Genomic DNA, 20,212 nt, shown 5'->3' with positions numbered 1-20,212 from the left:
ATTGCTGGGTCAGCAGTGGAGCACAATCCCTAGGGGAGTGCAGGGACGTGTTTTTCTTTTGGTGTCCTTGGTCTGGGTTGGGAGATGTCCCTCTGGCAGCATCTCCTGCAGCCAGTCTAGGGGAGAGCAGACCCAATTTTTTGCAGCAATACCACCCTAGTCTGGTCCCAGAAGTGGCTGCAGAGGTCCCAAAGCCGCCACGGAGGTTGGCTCTCTCCTGGAGGACTCTCCTTGGTCTACAGAGATGCCGGGGCTGGGCAGATCCAGGCATGGGGGCAGTGGGCCCAGTCCCTTGCAGCACTGACTCAGTCCCTGCTCTAGTTCTGGGGAAGGGTATCCCTGCAGTGCCCTCCATACAGACCTGTTTCTGCTGCAGGCAGAAATTATGCTCTGAAGCTGGTGATTTGCCTGAGCAACTGAGGCATCAGTGCCTTTATAATCCTAGAGCACCTACAGCCTCTGCCAGGAACGAGCAAGAGTGGATCTGTGTGCTTGTTGGTGTGCTTCTGGCCTTTGCAGCCAAGTGACAACCAGAGCACCACTCTGTGTTTATGTTGTTAATGTTGAGGGTTGTCACAGTGTGTTCCCACCTGGTGACTCCTGTGCCACGTGGCAAGGAATAAGTTTTTACAGGACTTGGAGGAGCAGTTGGCCACAGCTATGAGGAAGCTTGGGGATTGCACACAAAGCAGATACTGTCCCATTCAGGTGAAGCTAAACTAAAGACCTGGGCAAACAGGGAAATGCCTTCAAGCCTGGCTCAGTTCTGTGGCTCCAGGTGCTGGAGGCCATGGCAGGAAGATGCCCCTCACTGTGAAGTCTTTTGCCCCGTGATCCCTTTCCCCAGTGCAGTGGCTGCTGACATCTTGGCCCTACAGCACTTGGCAGTTGGCAGCTGGGCTTCAGCAGGGTGGGAGGCACTTCCTGGGGCTGAGCCCCCCCATTGCTGGGCTGGTGTGAGGCCATGGAAGGCTGGCAGCTGTTCCATGAGTGAGCCTGGAGCACGGGCCAGTCTGTCCCTCAGTGCTGTGCCAGCCACACCTGCTGGTCTTTGGGCTGGGTTTGTGTGTCCGTGCTTGTGAGCACCCCCTCCCCAGCCCACAAAGCCCATGGGCACATAGCATTCCTACTGCTGGGCTGCAGGTGGGCTCCCAGCCTGGTGTTCCCTGCCCGTGTGTGCGTGTGCCCCTGTGCGTGTCACTTGTGTGGAACGCCCCAAGTGCCACAGGCACCTTATGGACTTAGGCTGGGCAAGGCTGTCCCTGCACCTGACCAGCAGGTGATGACAGGGTACTGTCACAGGACAGGTGATGGAAGGGCACGTCCCGCAGCCCAGAGCAGGGGCAGAGCCAGACTAGGCTGTAGATGGATACCTTGGCAGCATTAGGACTGCTGCTGACAAAGCCTAAGGCAGATAGTTACAGACCTCACCTTGAGTAGCTGCTGTTTATGTCTGCAGCTGTACTGCAGGACAAGGTCAGGGTGTTTGGGCTGGGCCTGAGTCCCTGCATGTGGCCACAGTGAGATGTTGTGTCTGGGAGTCAGAGATAAATAGAGCTGCTGGAGCCAGCTGGACCTTGTGGAACACAAATCCTGCCTGTGCCGCGGCAGTCTCAGCTCCCTGGGCACCAAAGGGCCTGCTGGTACTATCCATTGTGGAGGGGATGGACTGGAGAGACTCCAGGGAAAGACTGGAGAGAGACTCTAGACTGCAGCCTTAGCTTTAGGAGAGTGTGAGGATGTGTGCAGGGAGAAGGCTGGACAACACAACAGAGGGACTGTGGGCTCGCCTCTGCTGGCATGGGGGGCAGAGCAGGCTGCTCTGTGCTGGGTAAACCTGGTGTTTATTTGGTGCATCCAGAAGTTTCTGCCTGCTGTTGCTGCCTGTTACTTGGTTTTCTCTGCTGGTTTCTCTGTGTGGGCTCTCTGCCCTTTTCCTGCTATTGCCCATTCATTAGCTGCTTTCACCTGCAGTCCTGCAGGTCCCCCAGGCATGGTCCCCAAGTCTGAGAGGAGGGTTTGTGATCCTGGCAGATGTGTGGCAGTCGCTGTTTCACCCCCTGGCTGCATCGTGGCTGGGGGCAGAGAAGGGAGCCCGGCAGCCCTGAGAGGCAATGGGGCACAGCGGCTGCTTAGGTCCATGCTGGGGGCCCTCTCTGCTCCTTCTGCAGCTGTGCCCGCGGCTGCTGGGGCAGCGGGTCTCTCCCCATCCTGGCGTTGTGCCACCTGCAGCCAGGTGCTTCCTGAGCCAGGTGTTTTCTTTGGCAGGGCTGTGGGGTCAGCGCGGGTCCCAGGCCAGTGGTTTGCGTAAGAGCGCGGTGCTTCCTGCCTGCCTGCCCCGCAGCCCCGCGATAAGCCCGTGCTGACAAGGGCCCTTTGTCAGCTCCTCTCAGCACCGCGTGTCACAGGGCTGCGCAGCAGCTCCTCACCTGCCTAGGCACGGCTGCCAGCGCCCAAAGGAGGCATCCAGAGATAAGGTTCACGGGTGGGGCAGGCAGCCCGTGTCCCATTCTCCCTCCCACCACTGCTCCGGACCTGCCCCTGTCCATGCATCCTCCATATAACCCCATGGGGCACAGCTGGCTCCCTGTACCCCCAAGGGCAGGCCTGGGTTTGCCAGCTCACAGGGACGACTCCTGAGCATGCTGCAGTGACACTGGGGTGAGTGCTGCCTGTGTGGTGGGTGCCTTCTCCCCCTGGTGGGACCGTGGCCCTGAAGGTGGGCCTGGGGCACCACAGCCCCTGTGGCTGGTGGTCTCTGGTGCAGCACTTGGGGCTGGCTGCCAGGGTTGGCCCAGCCTGAATACCTGCGGCCAGGGTACTGCCCTGCAGAACTAAGCCAGTTTAGCACAGCAACCTGCCTGTTGACGGTGGTCACAAGGGTTTCAGGGTGAAGGAAGAGATGTAGATCTGGCTTCATGATCAGAAGACTTGATTTATTATGTTATGATATATACATCTCTTTAAACTATACTAAAAAGAAAAAGAAAGGGAGAGTTTCCAGAAGCTGCTAACCTAAGCTAAGAAAAGTAAAGAATGAAAACACACAAGCTGGCCTTGACAGACTCCGCACGCCAGCTCTGCTGTGACTGGTCACTGAACCAAAACTTTCACAGGAGACCAATCACAGACCCACCTGTTGCATTCCACAGCAGCAGACAATCTATTGTTTACATCTTGTTTCTGGGGCTTCAGCTTCCCAGAAGGAAAAAATCCTAAAGAAAGGATTTTAGTGAAAAGGATGTCTACAACAACCTGCCCTGTGCTAGATTTTCTGGGCTGTTCTCAGCATCTTGGTTACCAAGGTGACTGTTTCCTGTGTGATTGCTAATGCTTCACGATCTCGGTCATGGTATCTGAGTGACTTCCTTTTCTCTGTAAAGAGCACTAGGACCTGCTCCTGCCCTGGGCTGCCAGAATCATCGCAAGTGTGGAGGATTCAGGTCAGTTTGGGTTCAGGTCACTTTGGGTTCTGCTGCATTTGTGTTGCTGATGACATGGTCCCGTGCTCACCGTGGGTTGTTTTTTACAAATGACTGAAGCTGTGTTTCACTTCTCACCTTTTCTCCTTGGTGGAAGTCTCTCTCTTGAAACGGGGCTGATAGATTTTCCTTGTGTTATTCCTAACCAGACAGTTTTTCTGTCAGGCTGCTGCACACCGACCTGGGGTTGCAGCCCCACGATATGGGCCTCATGGGAAGTGCGATTCCTGCAGCCTGGTTGGGGAACTCTCTACTCCGGGGTCTGCCAGGGCTGGAACAGGCTAATCTGGCAGGGCTCCTGTCCTGCCAGCCCCGTGTCACAGCATAACGCACCACTTGCTGCACCAGGTGGGGGACTGGGTATCTTCTGTGTGCTCTCCACTGCAGGCACCCTTACACCCCCGGTCACTGCCGCGGGCCCGTGGCGGGGGCTCACGGCTCTCACGGCGCAGATCCGGGTTTCCTGCCTGGGCTGGCAGAGGGTACCCCCGGGTGGCAAGGACAGCCCCATGCTCGGCTGCAAGAGAGGCCGTGCAGAGCCCCGGGCTGTGCCCGCTACTGGCGACGGGGAGCGGCCCCGATGCTGGCGGGCGGCGCGGAGGGGTTGCCGGGGGTCCGTGCCGGACCCGGCGATGCAGCACGGGACGGAGGGGCGGGCGGCGGTGACGGCATCCGGCGGCGCCCGGCAGAGCGGCGGCCGGGCCGGGCCGGGCCGTGCCGAGCCGAGGGAGCCGCGCGGGGCCGGTGGCTCGGCCGTCGGGGCGGGGCCGGGCGGCGCTGACAGCTGCGCGGCGTAAACAAGCGGCCCCGCCGGCCGCCCCGGCCGCCCCTGCCTGGGCCGGGCCCGGCTCCGGGGCGGGCGCTCCGGGCGCCCCGCGGCGTGACGCGGCGCCGCCGACAGACGGGCCCGGCTGCCGACGGGACGGAGCGGAGCGGGCAGGCCGCGCGGTAAGGACGCGGGACCGGCATCGGCCTGGGGCGGCTCGACCGGCCGGCGACCGCGGTTTGACAGCTGGGGCGGCCCTGCCGGACGGGACCCGGGCGGCGGAGGGGCCGGGCCCGGGGCGACCCGCGGGGCCGCAGCCGCTGGGCAGCCCCAGGCTTAGGGCGCTGCCGGCGGGGATGTGCGGGCGCGGCGGTCCCCGGGAGCGAGCGGGGAGCCGGGAGGCCGCGCTCGGAGCTGCGGCGGGGGCAGCCGGAGCCGCCGCCGCGGGAGACCGAAGGGCAGCCAGGCCGCGTCCCGCCCCGGCTCCAGCCCGGCCGCCGCCGTCCGGAGCTCCGCCGCCGGAGCCGCCCCGTGCATGCAGGCCCGGGCCCGCCGCTCAGCCCGGGGCCGCTGGGCTGCTCCTGTGCGGGGCTGGGTCCTTGGGCGGCGGGCACGGGCCGGGCCGCGGTGCGGAGCCGGGAGCGCGGCTCCGGGCTGGGTGCGGCGGCCGGGCCGTCCCAGCACGCGGTGCTTCGCTGGCGACGGGTCCAGCGGGAAGGCGCCGCGGGATCCGGGCTGTCCGCCGGCGGCCAGAGTGGCCCCACGTGCAGCGGTCACCGCCGGAGCGGGACGGCTGCCGGCGTCGGGACCAACGAGGGGAAATAGCCCGGCCTGGGTGCCAGGTATTGGCACGTACGCTGGTGGACCACGGCAGATAGTTTTCTATTGTGCCGTACTGTGCTGAGGGCCTTGACAGTCTGGCACCCGGGGCTCCCGTACAGCCTCCGGCGGGTGCTCGCGGCTCTGGGCGCTTTGTCGGGGCGGTCCGGTCCGAGGCTGGCCGAGGTGTGGCTGATAGGGAAACCCCGCTGTGCCAGGGTCGCTGCACTGCTGTGTGTAGCCTCTGGCGGGTCTCCGGCGGCTGCTCGGAGCTCTCTCCTGTGGCGCTGCCGCAGGCTGCCAGCTCTCTGTGGCCACTTCTGGACGGAGGGGAATGTGGCCCCTCTGGGCACTGCCGGCTCTCTCTTTCCCAGCTGCTTCTGAAGCATGACCAGATATTCCAGGGTCCCTCTGGAACTCCGAGTGTGGAGCTCACCCTGGCACCATCATGTCTTGGGCTCCCTTACACTGAGTGGGTCATTCCCTGCTCTTTCCCTGCAAGTTCTTGCGTTTGCTGTCCCACAAAGCATGAGCTGTTCCTGGGCATCCCTGGGTTCATGCTGGAGGTGACAGTGTGCCCCTTTTCCTGGTCCTAGTTCCACCGGGTTGCGGGGATGAGTCACACCGGTGTCACCATGTTGTGCTCCAGAGGAAGGACAGATCTGAGCTGCTGCTGGTGACAGGCAGTGCAGCGCTTGCCATGGCTGCCAGGCACTGCCTGGTCAATGGCTGTGGAGATGAGAGCCTGCAGGTTTGCTGGACGTCAGGAGCTCCCCTTGACTTTTCTCCTTCCAATCTCTCATTTTGCTGGGATTCCTCGCACAGTACCTGAGGACATCTCCTTTGGGCTCCCCTTGGGACTGGAGAGGCAGGCCTCCCGTTTCAGTTGCTCCCACCTCTGTACCCAGATAGTCCCATCCCAATTGGAGCAGGGGTAGTGGCAGCAGGAGGCACAGCAGTCTCTCTTGCCTTGCTTCTCCCCTCCTTTGGTGCCCTCCTCTCCTCCTGGTTAATTCTCTGTGTTTATAAGCAAACATTGGCTAATAGGCAAGGTAAACAGCACCTCCGCGCAGGAGCAGACATGTGGGCACACGGCCAAGCCAGGCGGCTCCTCGGCTGCCGTGGGGGGCAGCAGGCGCTGTGTGCCCAGGGGCTGACCCACGTCTCAGCGAGGTGCAGCCTGCCCTCCCGAGGTCTGAGGAAAGGTGCCCTGGGTGTGACCTCTGTCCTGTCTCTGCAGATCGTGCTTCTGTCCTGGATGGTTTGTTCCCGTGCTTCTGTGGGCTTGGCCCCATGTGGCCTTGGGCTGAGCTGGGACCAGTAGGGCAGAGAGGCCGGTGTGCCTCGGAGTGCTGACGCTGGGAGGCTGCTGGACCTGCTTCTCCCAGGACCCTCCTGTTCCCCAGCTCGAGGAACCCCGATACTCTGATGGATCTGAGGCCTTGCTCGCTGCTGTTGCTCTGGACTCTGGTGGTTGCCCTCTCTCTCCTGGACCAGGAGGTGCTGGCCCAGCATATTTACACCAACACCTGGGCTGTGCTCGTCCCTGCAGGACCCCAGGAGGCTGACAGGCTGGCCAGGAAGCATGGATTCCTCAACCTAGGCCCGGTAAGTCTCCTGCTTCCCTCTTCTCACTGAACTAGTGTTCTCTGACGTGGTCTGGGCAGGCGCTGAGCTTAGTCCCAGAGCTGGCTTGGGGCCTGCTCTTTCTGGCAGCAGGGCCACTGTGTTTGAGCCTGTTTGCTGTGGCCTTCCAGCATCTGGTGCCTTGACTCGATGGTGGCAGTTACCTGTATGGAACCAGGGTCTCCCCCTGTCACTGGGACCACTGGTGACATGGTGTGGCACGCTGCCTGCTGCATGGGGAAGGAGGAAAAGCCCATCCTAGCATGAGGAGCTGGACTGGAAGTGCTGTGTGATGATGGATGGGGAAGGCTTCCAGATTCCACTGTTGCTCCCCACAGCAAGCTGCCCAGTGCAGCATGGCCTTGGTTCAGTGGGACAGCAGCAGCGCCTCTGAGCTGTCCCCAGAGGGGTCTGACAGCAGCTGTGTATTCTTATTCCTGAGCTGTCCTTGACAGAAGGTGTGTCAGCAGGTCCCCCCAGCTCTCAGCTTTCCCTGCTGTCAGCCAGCGACCAGGCAGTGTGCGTGGCTGTGCTGGGAGTGAGCTGTTTCTCTGGGAAGGAAGTGCAGGGTGAAATCCCAGAGGAAATTGCACAACTGTGGCTGTGGTGTCAGGACCTCGCTGTGCGTGGCTGCTGGGAACAGTGGGAGGGTGGCTGCTGCAGGAGCCAGCAGGACCTTGTCCTGCCACCCAAAAGGAGTCCTGCATGGGCACTGGGTACTCTGGGCCCTCTGGGACTTGTGTCATAGGAGTGAACTGTGGGGGTTGTGGCTAGACCCCAGTGAGGGTGTCTGTGCTGGGTGGGCCATGGCATTGCCTTAGGCAGCTGCTGTCAGTGTGGAAGTGGCTCAGAGCAGGTCTCAGGGGAAAGAACTTGTCAGGCCAAGGCAGCTGCCATGCATAGGGGACTGGGAGAGTGCCATGTCCCACCAGCCTGGATGTCTGATGAGACCCCTTGGAGTGGGGATGGTGGTGAGGTGCCATCAGCCTGCTCCTGGCAGTGCTCCCCATCATGCTGTGGTGCCTGGTCCCAGGCCTGGCTGTGAGGGCCAAGGGGCACTGCTTCTGTGGCTTCATCTCCACAGTGCAGGGCCTTGTACTTCAGTTGAGAGCCCAGGCCTGTCATGAGTTCCATCCCTGTGAGCCACAGAGGCTCTGTGCCAGCTCTGCCCTTGTCTTCTCCCCGCACCGTGGTTCTGCGCCTGGAGGCTGGCACCTCTTCCTGGCTCCCCATCCCCTCACAGCAGTGAGCCTGCCCTTGTGAGCACAGCCCCACATGCTGCAGCAGCCCAGGCTGTAGCAGGAGCTTCTGGTCTGGGCATGTTTTCTCGCGTTCTGGAGCCTGTCCCACTGTCTGCGTTGCGGGACCAGGTTTGCTGGCCAGGGCTTTGCAGACGGGTCGTGGCAGTCCAGTGGGAAGAGTGTGGCTGGAAAGAGCCTGGGGCTTTCTTTCCCTTGCAGGTTTCTGGACTGCTGCTCCTGGGGGTGTGTGCCACTGGAACAGGATATGCAGCCAGGCTGGGAGTGGGGGAACTGGGTGCATCTGGCAGTGCCCCAGTAAGAGGGCCCAAGTGTCCTTCTCTGAGAGGATCCTGGCCTCAGCCTGGGCTCTGGACACTGTCCCCAAAGCTGTGCTGTCCTGGCATACCTGTGGCTATGCCGCTGCCTATGGAATAGGAGCCAGTGGCACCTGGGGAGAGGGCCCATGACTGGCTCTAGTGGCCTTGGGGAGGGCTTGAGGAGGACACAGGGGACAGTGGGGGGTCGTGGGTCAGAGAGAGGTGGGGGCTGCATGTGGCAGTGAGGTGGGTTTGTAGGGGTTTCCACTGCTGGGATTGTGCAGAGAAGGGGGCACAGGCATTGCCCCCCACTGCTGGGATTGGGGTCACTGGGAAAGGACACTGATGGTGCCATCCCTGGGCTGTGTTGACAGGACAGTGCCATCCTGGGAGGGGGTGGTCCTGTCTCCCACACCACTGGGCTGCAGGTCCAGCATGTTGCTCCACTCCAGGGGCTATGGTCAGGCATACAGGCAGCCTCCTAGCCCTGGGACTGGCCGGGGTAGTTGTGAGCTGTGGCCAGGGGTCAGGCAGCAGCACTGAACTGGCACCAGGGACACGTGGTGCTGGGGGGTGGCTTTGTCCTTGCTGAGGACAGGGACAGTGAAGATTAGGGTGGAAGTGTGTGGGCTGGCCAGCTCCTGGCTGCCACCACAGTGTCAGTGCAGACCTAATCCAGGTGGATGACCAGTCAGAACTGCAATCTGTGTGCAGGAACAATCTGGGCTCTGTCCATACCCCTGGAGGGAGTGAGGGATGCTGAGGGAGAGCAACCAGCCTGCATTCCACCACCAGCCCTGTGCAGAGGCTTTGTACCTTGACACGTCCTCAAGGGCTCTGAACAGAGAGGCATCCTGGGGAACACGGTGTGCCAGAGGAATGGGTCCAGGGTTCGGGATGAAATGGATCCTGGGAGAGCTGACTGCTGCCCTGGGCCTGAGGGTGCTCACCTGGGTGCACCTTGCTTGGCCCAGTCTGTCCAAATTGGCGGCACATCTGCAGAGCTCTAATAAGCTGGGGAGGTTTGTTAGCCCCAAACAGACTGTTTTGGGGCAACCTGAGATGGAGAAGGCTGAGATGTCTTCATATTCCTACAGCCCTTGCAGCCCAGCCCCTCCAGCTCTGGCACAGCCTGGGCAGCTGGATCCTGCCTGTGGCTGCTGCCTGGGCTTTGTGGCTCACAGGGAGCTGCTCTGTGCGTGCTTGTCCCCTTCTCCCCAGTTAGCGCAGGCTGCTGGGCTGGGAGGCCCTGGGCAACCAGGGTGGGGCCACTGTGTCCGTCAGCCCCAGGATGTGCGAGAGGGGACACGGAAATGACAGCACTGGAGAGGGTTTGGGGTTTAAAAATAACCATCTGGGCGGCAGAATGGCCTCCTGGCCCAACCAGCTGTCCTGGATTCCCGTCCTGCCCCAGCTGGGCTGTGCTGGAGTCCCACTCTGGGCTGTCCTCCTCACATGGGAGTGGAGCAGGGTGAGGACAGCACGGCTGCTTGGCAGTGGGAGTTGGACCCCGCTGGGGTTGGATGCCCGCATGCCCCCTGTTCTCCCCCACTGAAACTGGCTGTGCCTCAGGTAGAGGCTGGCACTAGGTGGGTGTTCCAGTGGGGCACCTGGGGAGCAGCCAGCAGCCTGTCCAGAGGTGCAGAGGCTGGTGCAGACCCTGCCCTGGCTAGGACCACCTGGAGTGTGGGGCCTGGAGCCATTGGGACCTTCTTCCAGGAGGAGCTGGGTGGCACTGGGGGAGAAGCAGTGGGTTTGTCTTCTGAGTCTGGTGTCTCTCACAGGCTGACTCTGAGAGGCCTGTCCCTCTCTGCCACTGCTTGCCTGGGGCCTTCCTGCTAGGGCAGCAGTTTTTTTGGACAATGTTAGACTTGCTGCCATGTGGGGACCTGCAGGAGGGTGAGGTGCACAGCAGCTGCATTTCTGCTACTCCAGGGTCTTCCCAGCTGCCTTGTCCCCAGCTGCCACAGCTTCTCACAGGCGGTCCTGCCCAGAGTACCGGACATAATACCAACCACTCTGGAGTGGGGGCCCAGCCCGTGCATGGCAGCCCTGGAGCTCAGATTGCACACACGGGGTGTAGAGGACTGGAGAGACCAGGCTGTCAGGGCTGTCCCACGAGCAGCATTTCTCTGTTGCAGATCTTTGGTGACTATTACCACTTTCGGCACCGCGGCGTGGCCAAGCGTTCCCTGTCGCCTCACCAGCCCTGGCACAGCCGCCTGGCCAGGGAGCCCCAGGTACGAGAGAGCAGGGCCTGACTTTGGTCCTGGCACTTCACAAGGGCACGTGAGCCAGTGCTGGGCACAGGACACGGCTGAGCTGCCTTAACCATTCCTTGGCAGAGGGGGTGGGAGCCCACCCCATGTCTGGCAAGGGCAGGGGGTTGGTGGAGCCCAGTGTCAGTGGCCTGTGGGTTGTTGCAGTGCCAGGGTCCAGGAGAGCCTCTGTCCCCAGGAGAGCTCTGTGTACTTGGGACAGGACAAGGTGTGCAGGGCAATAAACAGATCCCAGAGCAGTGGTGTGTGGGGGCTGCTGTTTTCCCCACCCTCTGGCTTCAGCCCAGGCCCTGGAAGGCGTGTGGTGTGGCGTGGCAGCTCTTGGCAGCCCGTGTCCCAGCGGAGCTTGGCGCTCTGACCGTCCCCCTCCACTGGAGCACAGCCTTTGCAGGGCACAGCCAGGAGGGGGGCCTGGAGGGGCGGACTGGGGGTGGCAGTAGCTCTGACAGGTCCAGTACTCTGCCAGGCGAGAGCTGACTGAGCTTCCTGGGGAGAGCCCCTCCAGGCAGGCTGAGGGCTGGGGTCATGAGGGGTCGGCGGGGGACCCCACACCCTCTCTGCCCTCAGGTGCAGTGGCTGGAGCAGCAGGTGGCAAAGCGCAGGACCAAACGAGACGTGTTCATGGAGCCCACGGACCCTAAGTTCCCACAGCAGTGGTACCTGGTGAGTGTCGGGTGAGAAGGGGGCCTGTGCTCATGATTGTGGCTGTGAGCTTGGGGACACAGGTGTGGCAACCTAGGAACTGCTGTCAGGCAGCAGCTGCTGCTAGCCTGGCAGGAGGGAGGAGGAGGAGAAGGGGGAAAGCCTGGGGCAGCTGCCCAGTGCTGTGTTATGGGAACACCCCAGGGAGGAGGCTCTGCTCACAGAGCTGTGGCTCCTGGCTGGAATGCTGGGAGGGCGTGTGGGGGACCCAGGGCTGGACTAGGAGGTACAGCCTTTTGCCTAGCCCAGGAATGGGTCCCTGCCTGTGCCTGCTTCCTGGAGCTTGAGCACAAGCCTGATCTCTGCAAAGAGTGCCTTGTCTGTGGGACTCAAGCATAGGCTGGGGTTCAGTCTTGCTTTCAGAGCAGCCCTTCTCAGTTAGTTGTGCCCAGCCTTGTGCCCAGGTCTCTAAGGTTCCTTGTTACAACCCACAGACGAGCGGGGTGAGAGCTGGGTGGGTTTTGGGCCCATCACAGTGGCTATGCCTGGGTGCATCTCCTAGTGCCAAGGCTTCTCTTGGCAGTACAACACAAACCAGCGGGACCTGAACGTGCGTCAGGCCTGGGAACAGGGATACACGGGCAAGGGCATCGTGGTGTCCATCCTGGATGACGGCATTGAGAAGAACCACCCTGACCTGGAGGCCAACTATGTGAGTTTGGGTGATGGTGCGGGGTGGAGTGCCATGGGCGCTGGTCTGGGCAGCTGTGTCCATGCGGGGCAACCCCAGAGCTCTGAGGTACAGGGCTGGTGCCCACCATGGTGGGACATGGAGATGGGATTGGAGCCTGCCCATCCTGCTCAGCAGCTCAGCCTCATGCCGTGGAGTAAGGGCAGTGGGGCTTGGTGGCTGAGGTAGACAGTCTCCAAGTGTCCAATTTGTCTTCCAGGACCCAGGGGCAAGTTTTGATGTCAATGACCAGGACCCGGACCCACAGCCCCGCTACACGCAGATGAATGACAACAGGTGAGGCAGGAGGGAGGGGTGAAGACACAGAGCCTAAGTGTGGCAGGGACCTGGTGCAGTACCACCCCACATGGGCTGCTGGAAGCTGTGAGGCTGGTGGCATACTTCTGCCCCATGGGGAACCCTTCACCTCCCTTTTTGACGTGAGCAGCATCCTTTTTCTGCCCAGAGTCAGTGTGGGCTGTTCAGTGCCCTGGCTCTGGAGCAGGAGGGTAGGTGGAGGAGCCTTCGCTGGCTACCTGGTCCGAGGGGACAGGAGGCAGCCCGGGTGGGGGTTGCTGGGGCTGCAGCCTGTGCTGACCCCTGTGCTCCTCACACCCTATTTGAGCATGCTTCATCCTCCTTTGGTTGCAGACATGGCACGCGCTGTGCTGGGGAAGTGGCTGCTGTGGCAAACAACGGCATCTGTGGAGTTGGCGTGGCGTACAACGCCAGGATCGGAGGTGGGTGCTGCCCTGCGCCGGCTCCTGGGGGTGTTGAGTGGCTGCAGCAGCAGCTGAGCTGGGGACCCTGGCCCTGCTGGCTGCAGCAGCTGTGACAGCCCGTGGCACAGGTGGCAGCAGGGTTTGGGGGCTCTCAGCGGCAGCACCATGGCCGCTCTGCCCCGGCCGGTCGCCGGTGACGTTTGCTCTCTGGCCCTAGGAGTGCGCATGCTGGATGGGGAGGTGACAGATGCTGTGGAGGCCCATTCCCTGGGTCTCAACCCCAACCACATCCACATCTACAGTGCCAGCTGGGGCCCTGAGGACGATGGCAAGACTGTGGATGGCCCGGCCCGGCTGGCAGAGGAGGCTTTCTTCCGTGGGGTCAGCCAGGTGAGAAGGAGGGTTTGCTGGAGGAGCACTGGCCTCAATCCTGCCCTTCTCCCGGGTCTCCCTTCCCTCTGCCTGCCCTGGGTGTTACCCTGGCCCTCCCAGGATGAGCCATCTTCCAGCCCATCTCTAGGATCAGGCTCTGTTAGTTTTTCTTGTTCTTCCTGTGTGATGGCTCTGAGTCAGGACTCCTCCCGTGTGGTGTTATCTCTGTGAGGGCTCCTGTGTGGCATGCTCTCTCCCTGCTCTCCCAAGCCCTCTCCTGGTTCTTTTCTGGTTTTGTGCCAGGTGCTCACCCTCGCTTCCTGCACCCATCGTCCCCCACTGTCCCTTTGTGCTGTCAGTGTTGCCCAGCTGGGCAGCTGTCATGTTCTGCCCAGGATTCCTTACAGAGAGATGCATGTGGTGCCATGCTGACTCTGTCACGTCCTCTGCGAGGGTAGCTGCCACATTTGGGTGCCAAGACATGGCCAGGACTGTGTTGTGGGCTCCCACAGCTCTGCCAGGCTCTGCAATCCCACACAGACAGAGTCAGGCCAGGTGACTTCTGAGCAGAAAAAGACTTGGGCTCCTGGAAGCCTCACATTGTCTGGGCCTCCTGCTGCCTGGTGTGTCACACACTGGGACAGCCCTGGAGTCTCTGACGAGGTGCTGGGCACCCTCCATAGGCACAGTGGTGGTGAGGGCACCCAGGTTGGTGGGCTGTGACTGGGGTGTCATGCTGTCCCTCATGTCCCAGCTGCATTTGCTCTGTCTGTTCAACTCAGGCTGGCGCCATCTGCCTGTCCCCAGCTCCAGCCTGGGGTTTCCTGTGTGTGGCAGTGTTGATGCTTGCCCTCACCCTGCCTCTGTTGCTAGGGCCGAGGCGGGCTGGGCTCCATCTTCGTCTGGGCGTCTGGGAATGGGGGCCGCGAGCATGACAGCTGCAACTGTGACGGTTACACCAACAGCATCTACACGCTGTCCATCAGCAGCACCACCCAGTACGGCAACGTGCCCTGGTACAGCGAGGCCTGCTCCTCCACCCTCGCCACCACCTACAGCAGCGGCAACCAGAATGAGAAGCAGATTGTGAGTGGGGGCTGCTGCTGTCCGCAGGCCAGGGGCTCAGGGGGTGGGATGTGCCTGCAGCATTTCCTGCCCTGGCCCTCCTCCTCGCAGGTGACGACTGACCTCAGACAGAAGTGCACCGAGCTGCACACGGGGACGTCAGCCTCAGCACCCCTGGCCGCCGGCATCATCGCCCTCGCCCTGGAAGCCAAGTAAGGGATGGATGGGGGGATGGCTGTTTCTGCCCCTTGCACCTGGACGTGGGCCTGCCTGGGGCCAGCAGGAGCTAGCACTGACCTGAGCTCCATGTCTCCCTGTAGTAAGAACCTGACGTGGCGGGACATGCAGCACCTGGTGGTGCAGACCTCGAAGCCAGCTCACCTGAATGCCAATGACTGGGTCACCAACGGCGTTGGCCGCAAAGGTACCGGGGTGCTGGGATGGGAGCGGGGTCTCCCAGTCCCACATGTACCACTGGCCTTGGGGTGCTGAGGCACAGTGCCCTGGCAGCCCTGTGGGATGAAGGAGGCAGGAGGGCCCAGGGAGCATGCAGCATGGCCAGGCAAACATCCCTCCCTGGGTACCCCCAGGAGCGGTGCTGACCCCCTCTTTGTCCACAGTCAGCCACTCATATGGCTACGGCCTGCTGGATGCTGGGGCCATGGTGAACCTGGCCAAGAACTGGACTACGGTGGGACCTCAGAGGAAGTGTGTCATTGACATCCTTGCAGAGCCCAGGTATGGGCTGGTGAGCTCAGGAGAGGATCACTCAGCGTCTGTTCTGCACAGGAGCTTGAGAGCCTCTGGGCCCAGAGCAGGGAGTGGGGAGAATCTCAGGGACTGAACTGCTGCTGAGACCCTTGGAGCATCTTCCTGCAAGAGCCTGGGGAGAGCTGGGAAAGGCGCCTCCAGCCATCCCGCTCTGGCGTCACTGATGAGCCTCCCTGCCATGGGCTGGGCCAGTCAGTGTGGGCAGACTGGGGCGCTGCGGTTGGGGTGCAGCCAGCACGAGTCATCCTGGACAGAGGGGCTTTTCAGGGGGCAGACAGAAGCTCCTTTGACTCCTGCTTGGCTGCTGCTGCTGCCACAGTGCAGCATGTGCAGTCTTGTCTGTGGACAGGGCACTCCCTCGGGGCTCCTGGGTGGGGAGATCATGTTGCTGTGCATGAAGGGAGCTAGTGCTGGGCCCTGCCCTGACCCTCCTGGGGAGCCAGCCCTGTGTGGATACAGCAGGCACATCCTGTGCTGGCATTGTGGGGGGAGCGGCCGCAGGCCAGCAGCAGGATGGGGACGGCTCTGCCCATCCCATCCCATCCCTGGCTGGGCCATGCAGGGTGTAGCTGGCCTGTGGTGTGTGAATAAAGGGCCTATTCAGGGCTCATGTGTGGCAGCGCCTGAGGAGGCAGCACTGGGCAGCGCAGTTCCCACCCCTCATGCCCAGGGGCTGGGGCACCCCTTCTCCTGCCTGCACATCTCTGGGAATGGTACAGTGGTGGTGCCACTCTGACCCACTGCGGATTTGATTCCCGCTCTAGCTGTCCTGGTGCCTGGTCCCCAGGACAGCTGCACAGCCCCACAGCAAGGAATGGGGAGTGTGGTCTGTCCCCTTGGTGTGGGACTGGCCTCACACTTGCCTGTCCTTGGCAGGGACATTGGGAAACGTCTCGAGGTACGGCGGAAGGTGGATGCCTGCCTGGGGAAAGCCAACTACATCAGCCGGCTGGAGCACGCTCAGGCCAGGCTGACGCTGTCCTACAACCGCCGGGGGGACCTGGCCATCCACTTGGTCAGCCCCATGGGCACCCGCTCCACCCTGCTGGCTGCCAGGTACGTGCTGGGCTCTGGCATGCCCCAGGCTGGCCCCTGGTGAGTCTGGGATGTGTTGACAGCCACATCTTGCCTTTGTTGCTCAGGCCCCATGACTTCTCAGCCGATGGTTTCAATGACTGGGCCTTCATGACAACACACTCGTGGGATGAGGACCCCTCTGGGGAGTGGGTGCTGGAGATTGAGAACACCAGTGATGCCAAGAACTATGGTAGGAGAGTGCTTCCCTGTCCACTGCCTCCCTCCAAGTCTGGGATGTGAGCTGTGTAGTCACCCAGTTTCCCCCCCGCCCCTGCTCCTGAGCTGAGGGGCCAGTAACATCTTGGATGTTTAGGGTGACGTGGCTGGGGAGAGGCTGGACTTGCGCGTGTGGGATGGTGCTGCAGCCCCTCTGGGGCAGTCCAGGCAGAAGGAGACCCCATGCCAGCTCACCTGACCCCCTGCCCCTTGGGAGTCCTGTGCAGGGTCATGGCCCCACAAGAGACTCTCTCCCAGGTGGTGGGCACAACCCTGCTGTGCCCTGGCAGCCAGGATGGGGGACCAGCGTGAGCCCCCTCCCTGTGCCTGTCATGGGCACAGGTGGTCGTGGGGGCACCTCTGTGGTCCTCACCCTGCGTTGTTGCAGGCACGCTTACCAAGTTCACGCTCGTGCTGTATGGGACAGCCACCGAGTCCCCCAGCCTCTCCAACCAGCTGGAGAGCAGTGGCTGCAAGACCCTGACCCCCAGCCAGACGTGTGTGGGTGAGTGTGGGGACAGCAGGGGGGGAATGTGGGCGCAGGAGCCCGCAGCCCAGCTGACCCTGCCTGTCCCACAGTCTGCGAGGAGGGGTACTACCTGCACCAGAAGAGCTGTCTGAAGCGCTGCCCTCCTGGCTTCGCACCGGGCGTCCAGAGCACACACTACAACCTGGAGAACAGCGTGGAGCCCATTGCACCCCACCTCTGCCTGCCCTGCCACTCCTCCTGTGCCACCTGTGCGGGACCTGGCCCCAACCAGTGCCTCACCTGTCCTGCGCACTCCCACTTCAGCAGCCTGGACTTCTCCTGCTCCCACCAGACACAGAGCAGCCGTGCGTCCCCTGCCCTGGCAGATGGCGAAGGACCAGCTGAGGCCCCCCCTCCGGTCAACTTGCCTGTCCTCATCGCCAGCCTCAGCTGCATCCTCATTGTCATCATCTTTGTCACCATCTTCTTGGTGCTGCAAGCACGCTCAGGCTTCAGCCTGCGGGGTGTGAAGGTGTATGCCCTGGACAGCGGGATCATCTCCTACAAGGGGCTCCCCTCTGACATCTGGCAGGAGGAGGGTCCCTCTGAGTCGGACGGTGAGGATTACGAGGCCCACAGCGAGAGGACTGCCTTCATCAGAGACCAAAGTGCCCTTTGATGAGCCCTCCTGCCCCTCCCTCCTCACTGCCCAGCACTGCAGGCTTGGGGCAGGTGAGGCTGAGGGGCCCTGGACTCTGCCCCTGTCCCCTTCCTGCACTGCAGCAGCCTGGGGCTCCCACCCACTGGCACCATCCCTCAGCCCTAGTCTGGGTGGCCAGGCATGGTCCTGCAGGCACCATCCCCAGCACAGCACCGTCCCAGTCTTGCACCATCTCTCGTGGCCCTGCGTCCATCCTGTGCCCCATGCCGGGGTGTTTGGTGGCAGTGGGGCCCAACACTTCCTGGCCCTGCACTGGCAGCAGTGTCTCCCATGCTGGATTATACGGCTGCTGCTTGGGATCTTGTGAGTTCTCCAGGATGGGCAGCGTGTGAAATCCCTGGGTTGCCATGGCTCAAGGTGGGCTGGCTGTGGCAGGGCTGAGCCCAGCCTGTGTCACAGCATCCCCCTGCCCCTCCCACCCTCAGCCCGTGCGGAGCTGCATCCCAGGCTCAGTTCATTGTGTCCCAGCTCCCTGCCGCCTCCCCTGGGCCTGTCTGCTTCCACCCGTGCCCTTCGACAGCAATAATGGCCAGGCCTCAGCTGCTGCTGTCCACTGCCTGCCCATCCCACCGCCGCTGCCTGCAGCGGGTAGGAGCCCTGGCACCGCGGAGCATCAGGCTGGGCACCACCTGACCCTGTGCCCATGGCACAGCCCACAGCCTGGCAGGGACCCCTCGCACAGTCCCTGCTTTGGGGGGCTGCCTTGGGCCCCTTGTGTTCTGCCCCTGGGGAGGGCTGTAGGTGCTGCTGGCTGGGACTGTCAGGTAGCACCAGTGCCAGCACTGCCCCAGCTCTGCCTGCGTCCTGCCTGTGCTGGGCAGTGCCCAGCATTCCTGCAGCCCTAGCCCCCCAACGTGCCTTGCCCTCACTTGGTGACAATCTGTTCTGCTCCCCGCTGGAGCCCTTCCCCTTGCTGCCCCTTCCCCGTGGGCTGGGGGCCAGTGCCACGCGCCCCTTTGCCGTCCGCCGCCGCACACCGGGGCCAGCCGTGGATGGAGCCGCTGGCCAGGGGCCACAGGACTATTTTTCTATAACAACTTTTTGGTGCACAGTAATTTTTTCTTGTAATTTAATCAGCCGGGAGCTGCCTCCTGAGCCTGTTTTTAATTTAATGGATGTGGATATAACGCTAGAGAGACTGAGTTATTAAATGTTCAGAACTATGCAAACCAGCTCCGCTGCCTGTGCTCTGTGTGCCGTGGGTGCCCGGCTGGGGCAGTGGCCTGGCCGTGGAGACTGTGGGCCTCAGGGGCACCCAGATCTGTTCTGCAGGTGCGCTGCAGGTGGGCTGGAGCCCTGCCCAGACCTTCCCCAGGGCCAGGGACTGCCCTTTCCTGGCTGTGGACAGGAGATGTGGTGGGGACAGGCAGGGGATGTCCCTCACCTGAGCGAGGGGAAACAGCTGCTTATGGGGACGTGCATCGAGGGCAGTTAATTCAGAAATGGGCTGCATGGGTGTGTGTGCGTGTTAAAAGCCTGGGGACTTAGCACCCCTTTCCCACAGCACGAGGGTCAGTCCCTTCACCAGAGCCTGGGCCCTGGCTGCAGCCCCTGTGTGTAGCACCACCCTGGTGCAGGAATGGCCTGGCTGGACCTGGGACCCACTCGTGCTGTGGCCAAGCTGCAGACACAGCCCAGCGCAGCCTCACCGAGCCCCACAAAAGAGCCTGTTGTGGCTGCGCTCCGTCACAGAGGCAGCTCCTCTCTGCAGAGTCGCTCGGCCTCGCTGTGCCTGGGCCGCAGCGGCTTCCTGTGGTCAGGAGCGCGGTCCCCGTGGCAGGCACAGACTGCAGTGCACTCTCCCTGCTCTTCCTCTTCTCCCGAGGCGGGGCTGGGGCCGGGCAGCAATCTGCCTTCCAGAGAGAGCTGTTGCCCTTGCGGTCAGACGCAGAGCAGCCCACCCCTGACTGCCCGGGAGCAGCCTGGCCAGGCGGGGAGGGGAGCGGCGCTGCCGCTGCCGGGGGGATGCTGAGGGGATGGGGGTGGTGGGACAAGCAGCACGGTGGCAGCCCTTCCTTGGGGCTGCTCCAGGATGTGGCCACCCCACATTGCTCTGCTATAGGAAGGCGAGTCAGCAAAGCTCCCGGCTGACATGCTTTTTCCCTGACTTCCTCTAAAAGTGGAATTGGCCTGGCAGTGTCCTGCAGGTGACATTGAAACTCCTGTGGCACCAGAGCCTCCCTGCCAGTCACAGGAGAGGGCTCAGGCCCAAGCAGCCAGGCAGGGGCTAGGCTGAGCTGAGTGGAGCGGACCTGGGCCGTGCCGCTGGGCAGTGGCAGCGGTGGTGGCAGCTGCCAGGGCTGGGCAGTGCTGCCGCGGCACCAGGGAAGCCCTTTGAAGGGGAGGTGCCCAGTGTGGTCCTGGCTATGTGGATGCAGGCTGGCAGCAAGAGCTGGGGCATGGCACTCTGCATGTCCATCAGTGGGTGCTCTGTCCTGCAGCCTTTCCCTGTCGCAAGGGCCAGGCTTGGGAATGGTGATAGGGTGGCTACAGTTCAATGGGGCTACACCGAGTCCTCGGGACCCCCCAGGTCCTGCAGTCTCTTGGAGACACAGGGACATGGAGTGGGACTGGGAGCCAGGCAGGACCAGGCACAGCTGAGGGGGCTTTGCTGGGTGGGACTGGTGCTAGATGAAGGCTCCACAGGAGCAGTGGAGCCCTTGGTTACAGGGCTGGACCTGGTGGTGTCAGGCCCTGGTGGGAGACAGCTGGGAGGTGTGGTGGGGCTGGGAACTGCCTAGCTGCAGCAGATCTGTGTGCTGGCTGCTGGCGTGGGGACTGGCAGGGAGGGCAGGAAGCGCAGGAAATCTCGCAATGGCTGTATGGTCAGCACTGGGTTTCCTGTTCCTCCCCAGGAGCCGGAGCTGCACCGGGTCCAGACCGCGTCAGCCCCGGCC

General features: G+C 62.3%; 1 protein-coding gene across 3 annotated transcripts; it reads left to right on the top strand.

The window, feature by feature from the left end:
• Positions 1-1,807: 1,807 nt before the first annotated feature.
• On the top strand, positions 1,808-18,487 carry FURIN (furin, paired basic amino acid cleaving enzyme). Of its 3 annotated transcripts, none has more exons than XM_030955503.1 (16): positions 1,808-1,831; positions 6,308-6,675; positions 10,393-10,491; positions 11,098-11,193; positions 11,756-11,884; positions 12,123-12,199; positions 12,554-12,642; positions 12,842-13,014; positions 13,870-14,082; positions 14,173-14,273; positions 14,382-14,485; positions 14,682-14,799; positions 15,709-15,888; positions 15,975-16,099; positions 16,514-16,630; positions 16,705-18,487. In XM_030955503.1, exons 2-16 carry the CDS (start codon positions 6,496-6,498, stop codon positions 17,271-17,273), a joined length of 2,370 nt encoding a protein of 789 aa, XP_030811363.1. In that variant the 5' UTR covers positions 1,808-1,831; positions 6,308-6,495; the 3' UTR covers positions 17,274-18,487. The 3 variants fall into 3 exon arrangements, with proteins under 3 accessions (XP_030811363.1, XP_030811360.1, XP_030811361.1); XM_030955500.1 differs by lacking the exon at positions 1,808-1,831 and adding an exon at positions 4,322-4,430; XM_030955501.1 differs by lacking the exon at positions 1,808-1,831 and having other exon boundaries at positions 4,870-6,675.
• Positions 18,488-20,212: the final 1,725 nt, after the last annotated feature.

Source organism: Camarhynchus parvulus, chromosome 10 (genome assembly GCF_901933205.1).
Source record: "Camarhynchus parvulus chromosome 10, STF_HiC, whole genome shotgun sequence".
NCBI classification, from domain to species: Eukaryota; Metazoa; Chordata; class Aves; order Passeriformes; family Thraupidae; genus Camarhynchus; species Camarhynchus parvulus.
Note: the sequence above shows the minus strand (reverse complement) of the source record. Positions and strands in the feature narration are given on the sequence as shown.

Coding starts and splice junctions, on each gene's coding strand:
- FURIN (XM_030955503.1), top strand. CDS start 6,496: ATGGATCTGAGGCCTTGCTCGCTGCTGTTGCTCTGGACTCTGGTGGTT. Junction 10,492..11,097: donor GCCTGGCCAGGGAGCCCCAG/GTACGAGAGAGC, acceptor CTCTGCCCTCAG/GTGCAGTGGCTGGAGCAGCA. Junction 13,015..13,869: donor TCTTCCGTGGGGTCAGCCAG/GTGAGAAGGAGG, acceptor CTCTGTTGCTAG/GGCCGAGGCGGGCTGGGCTC.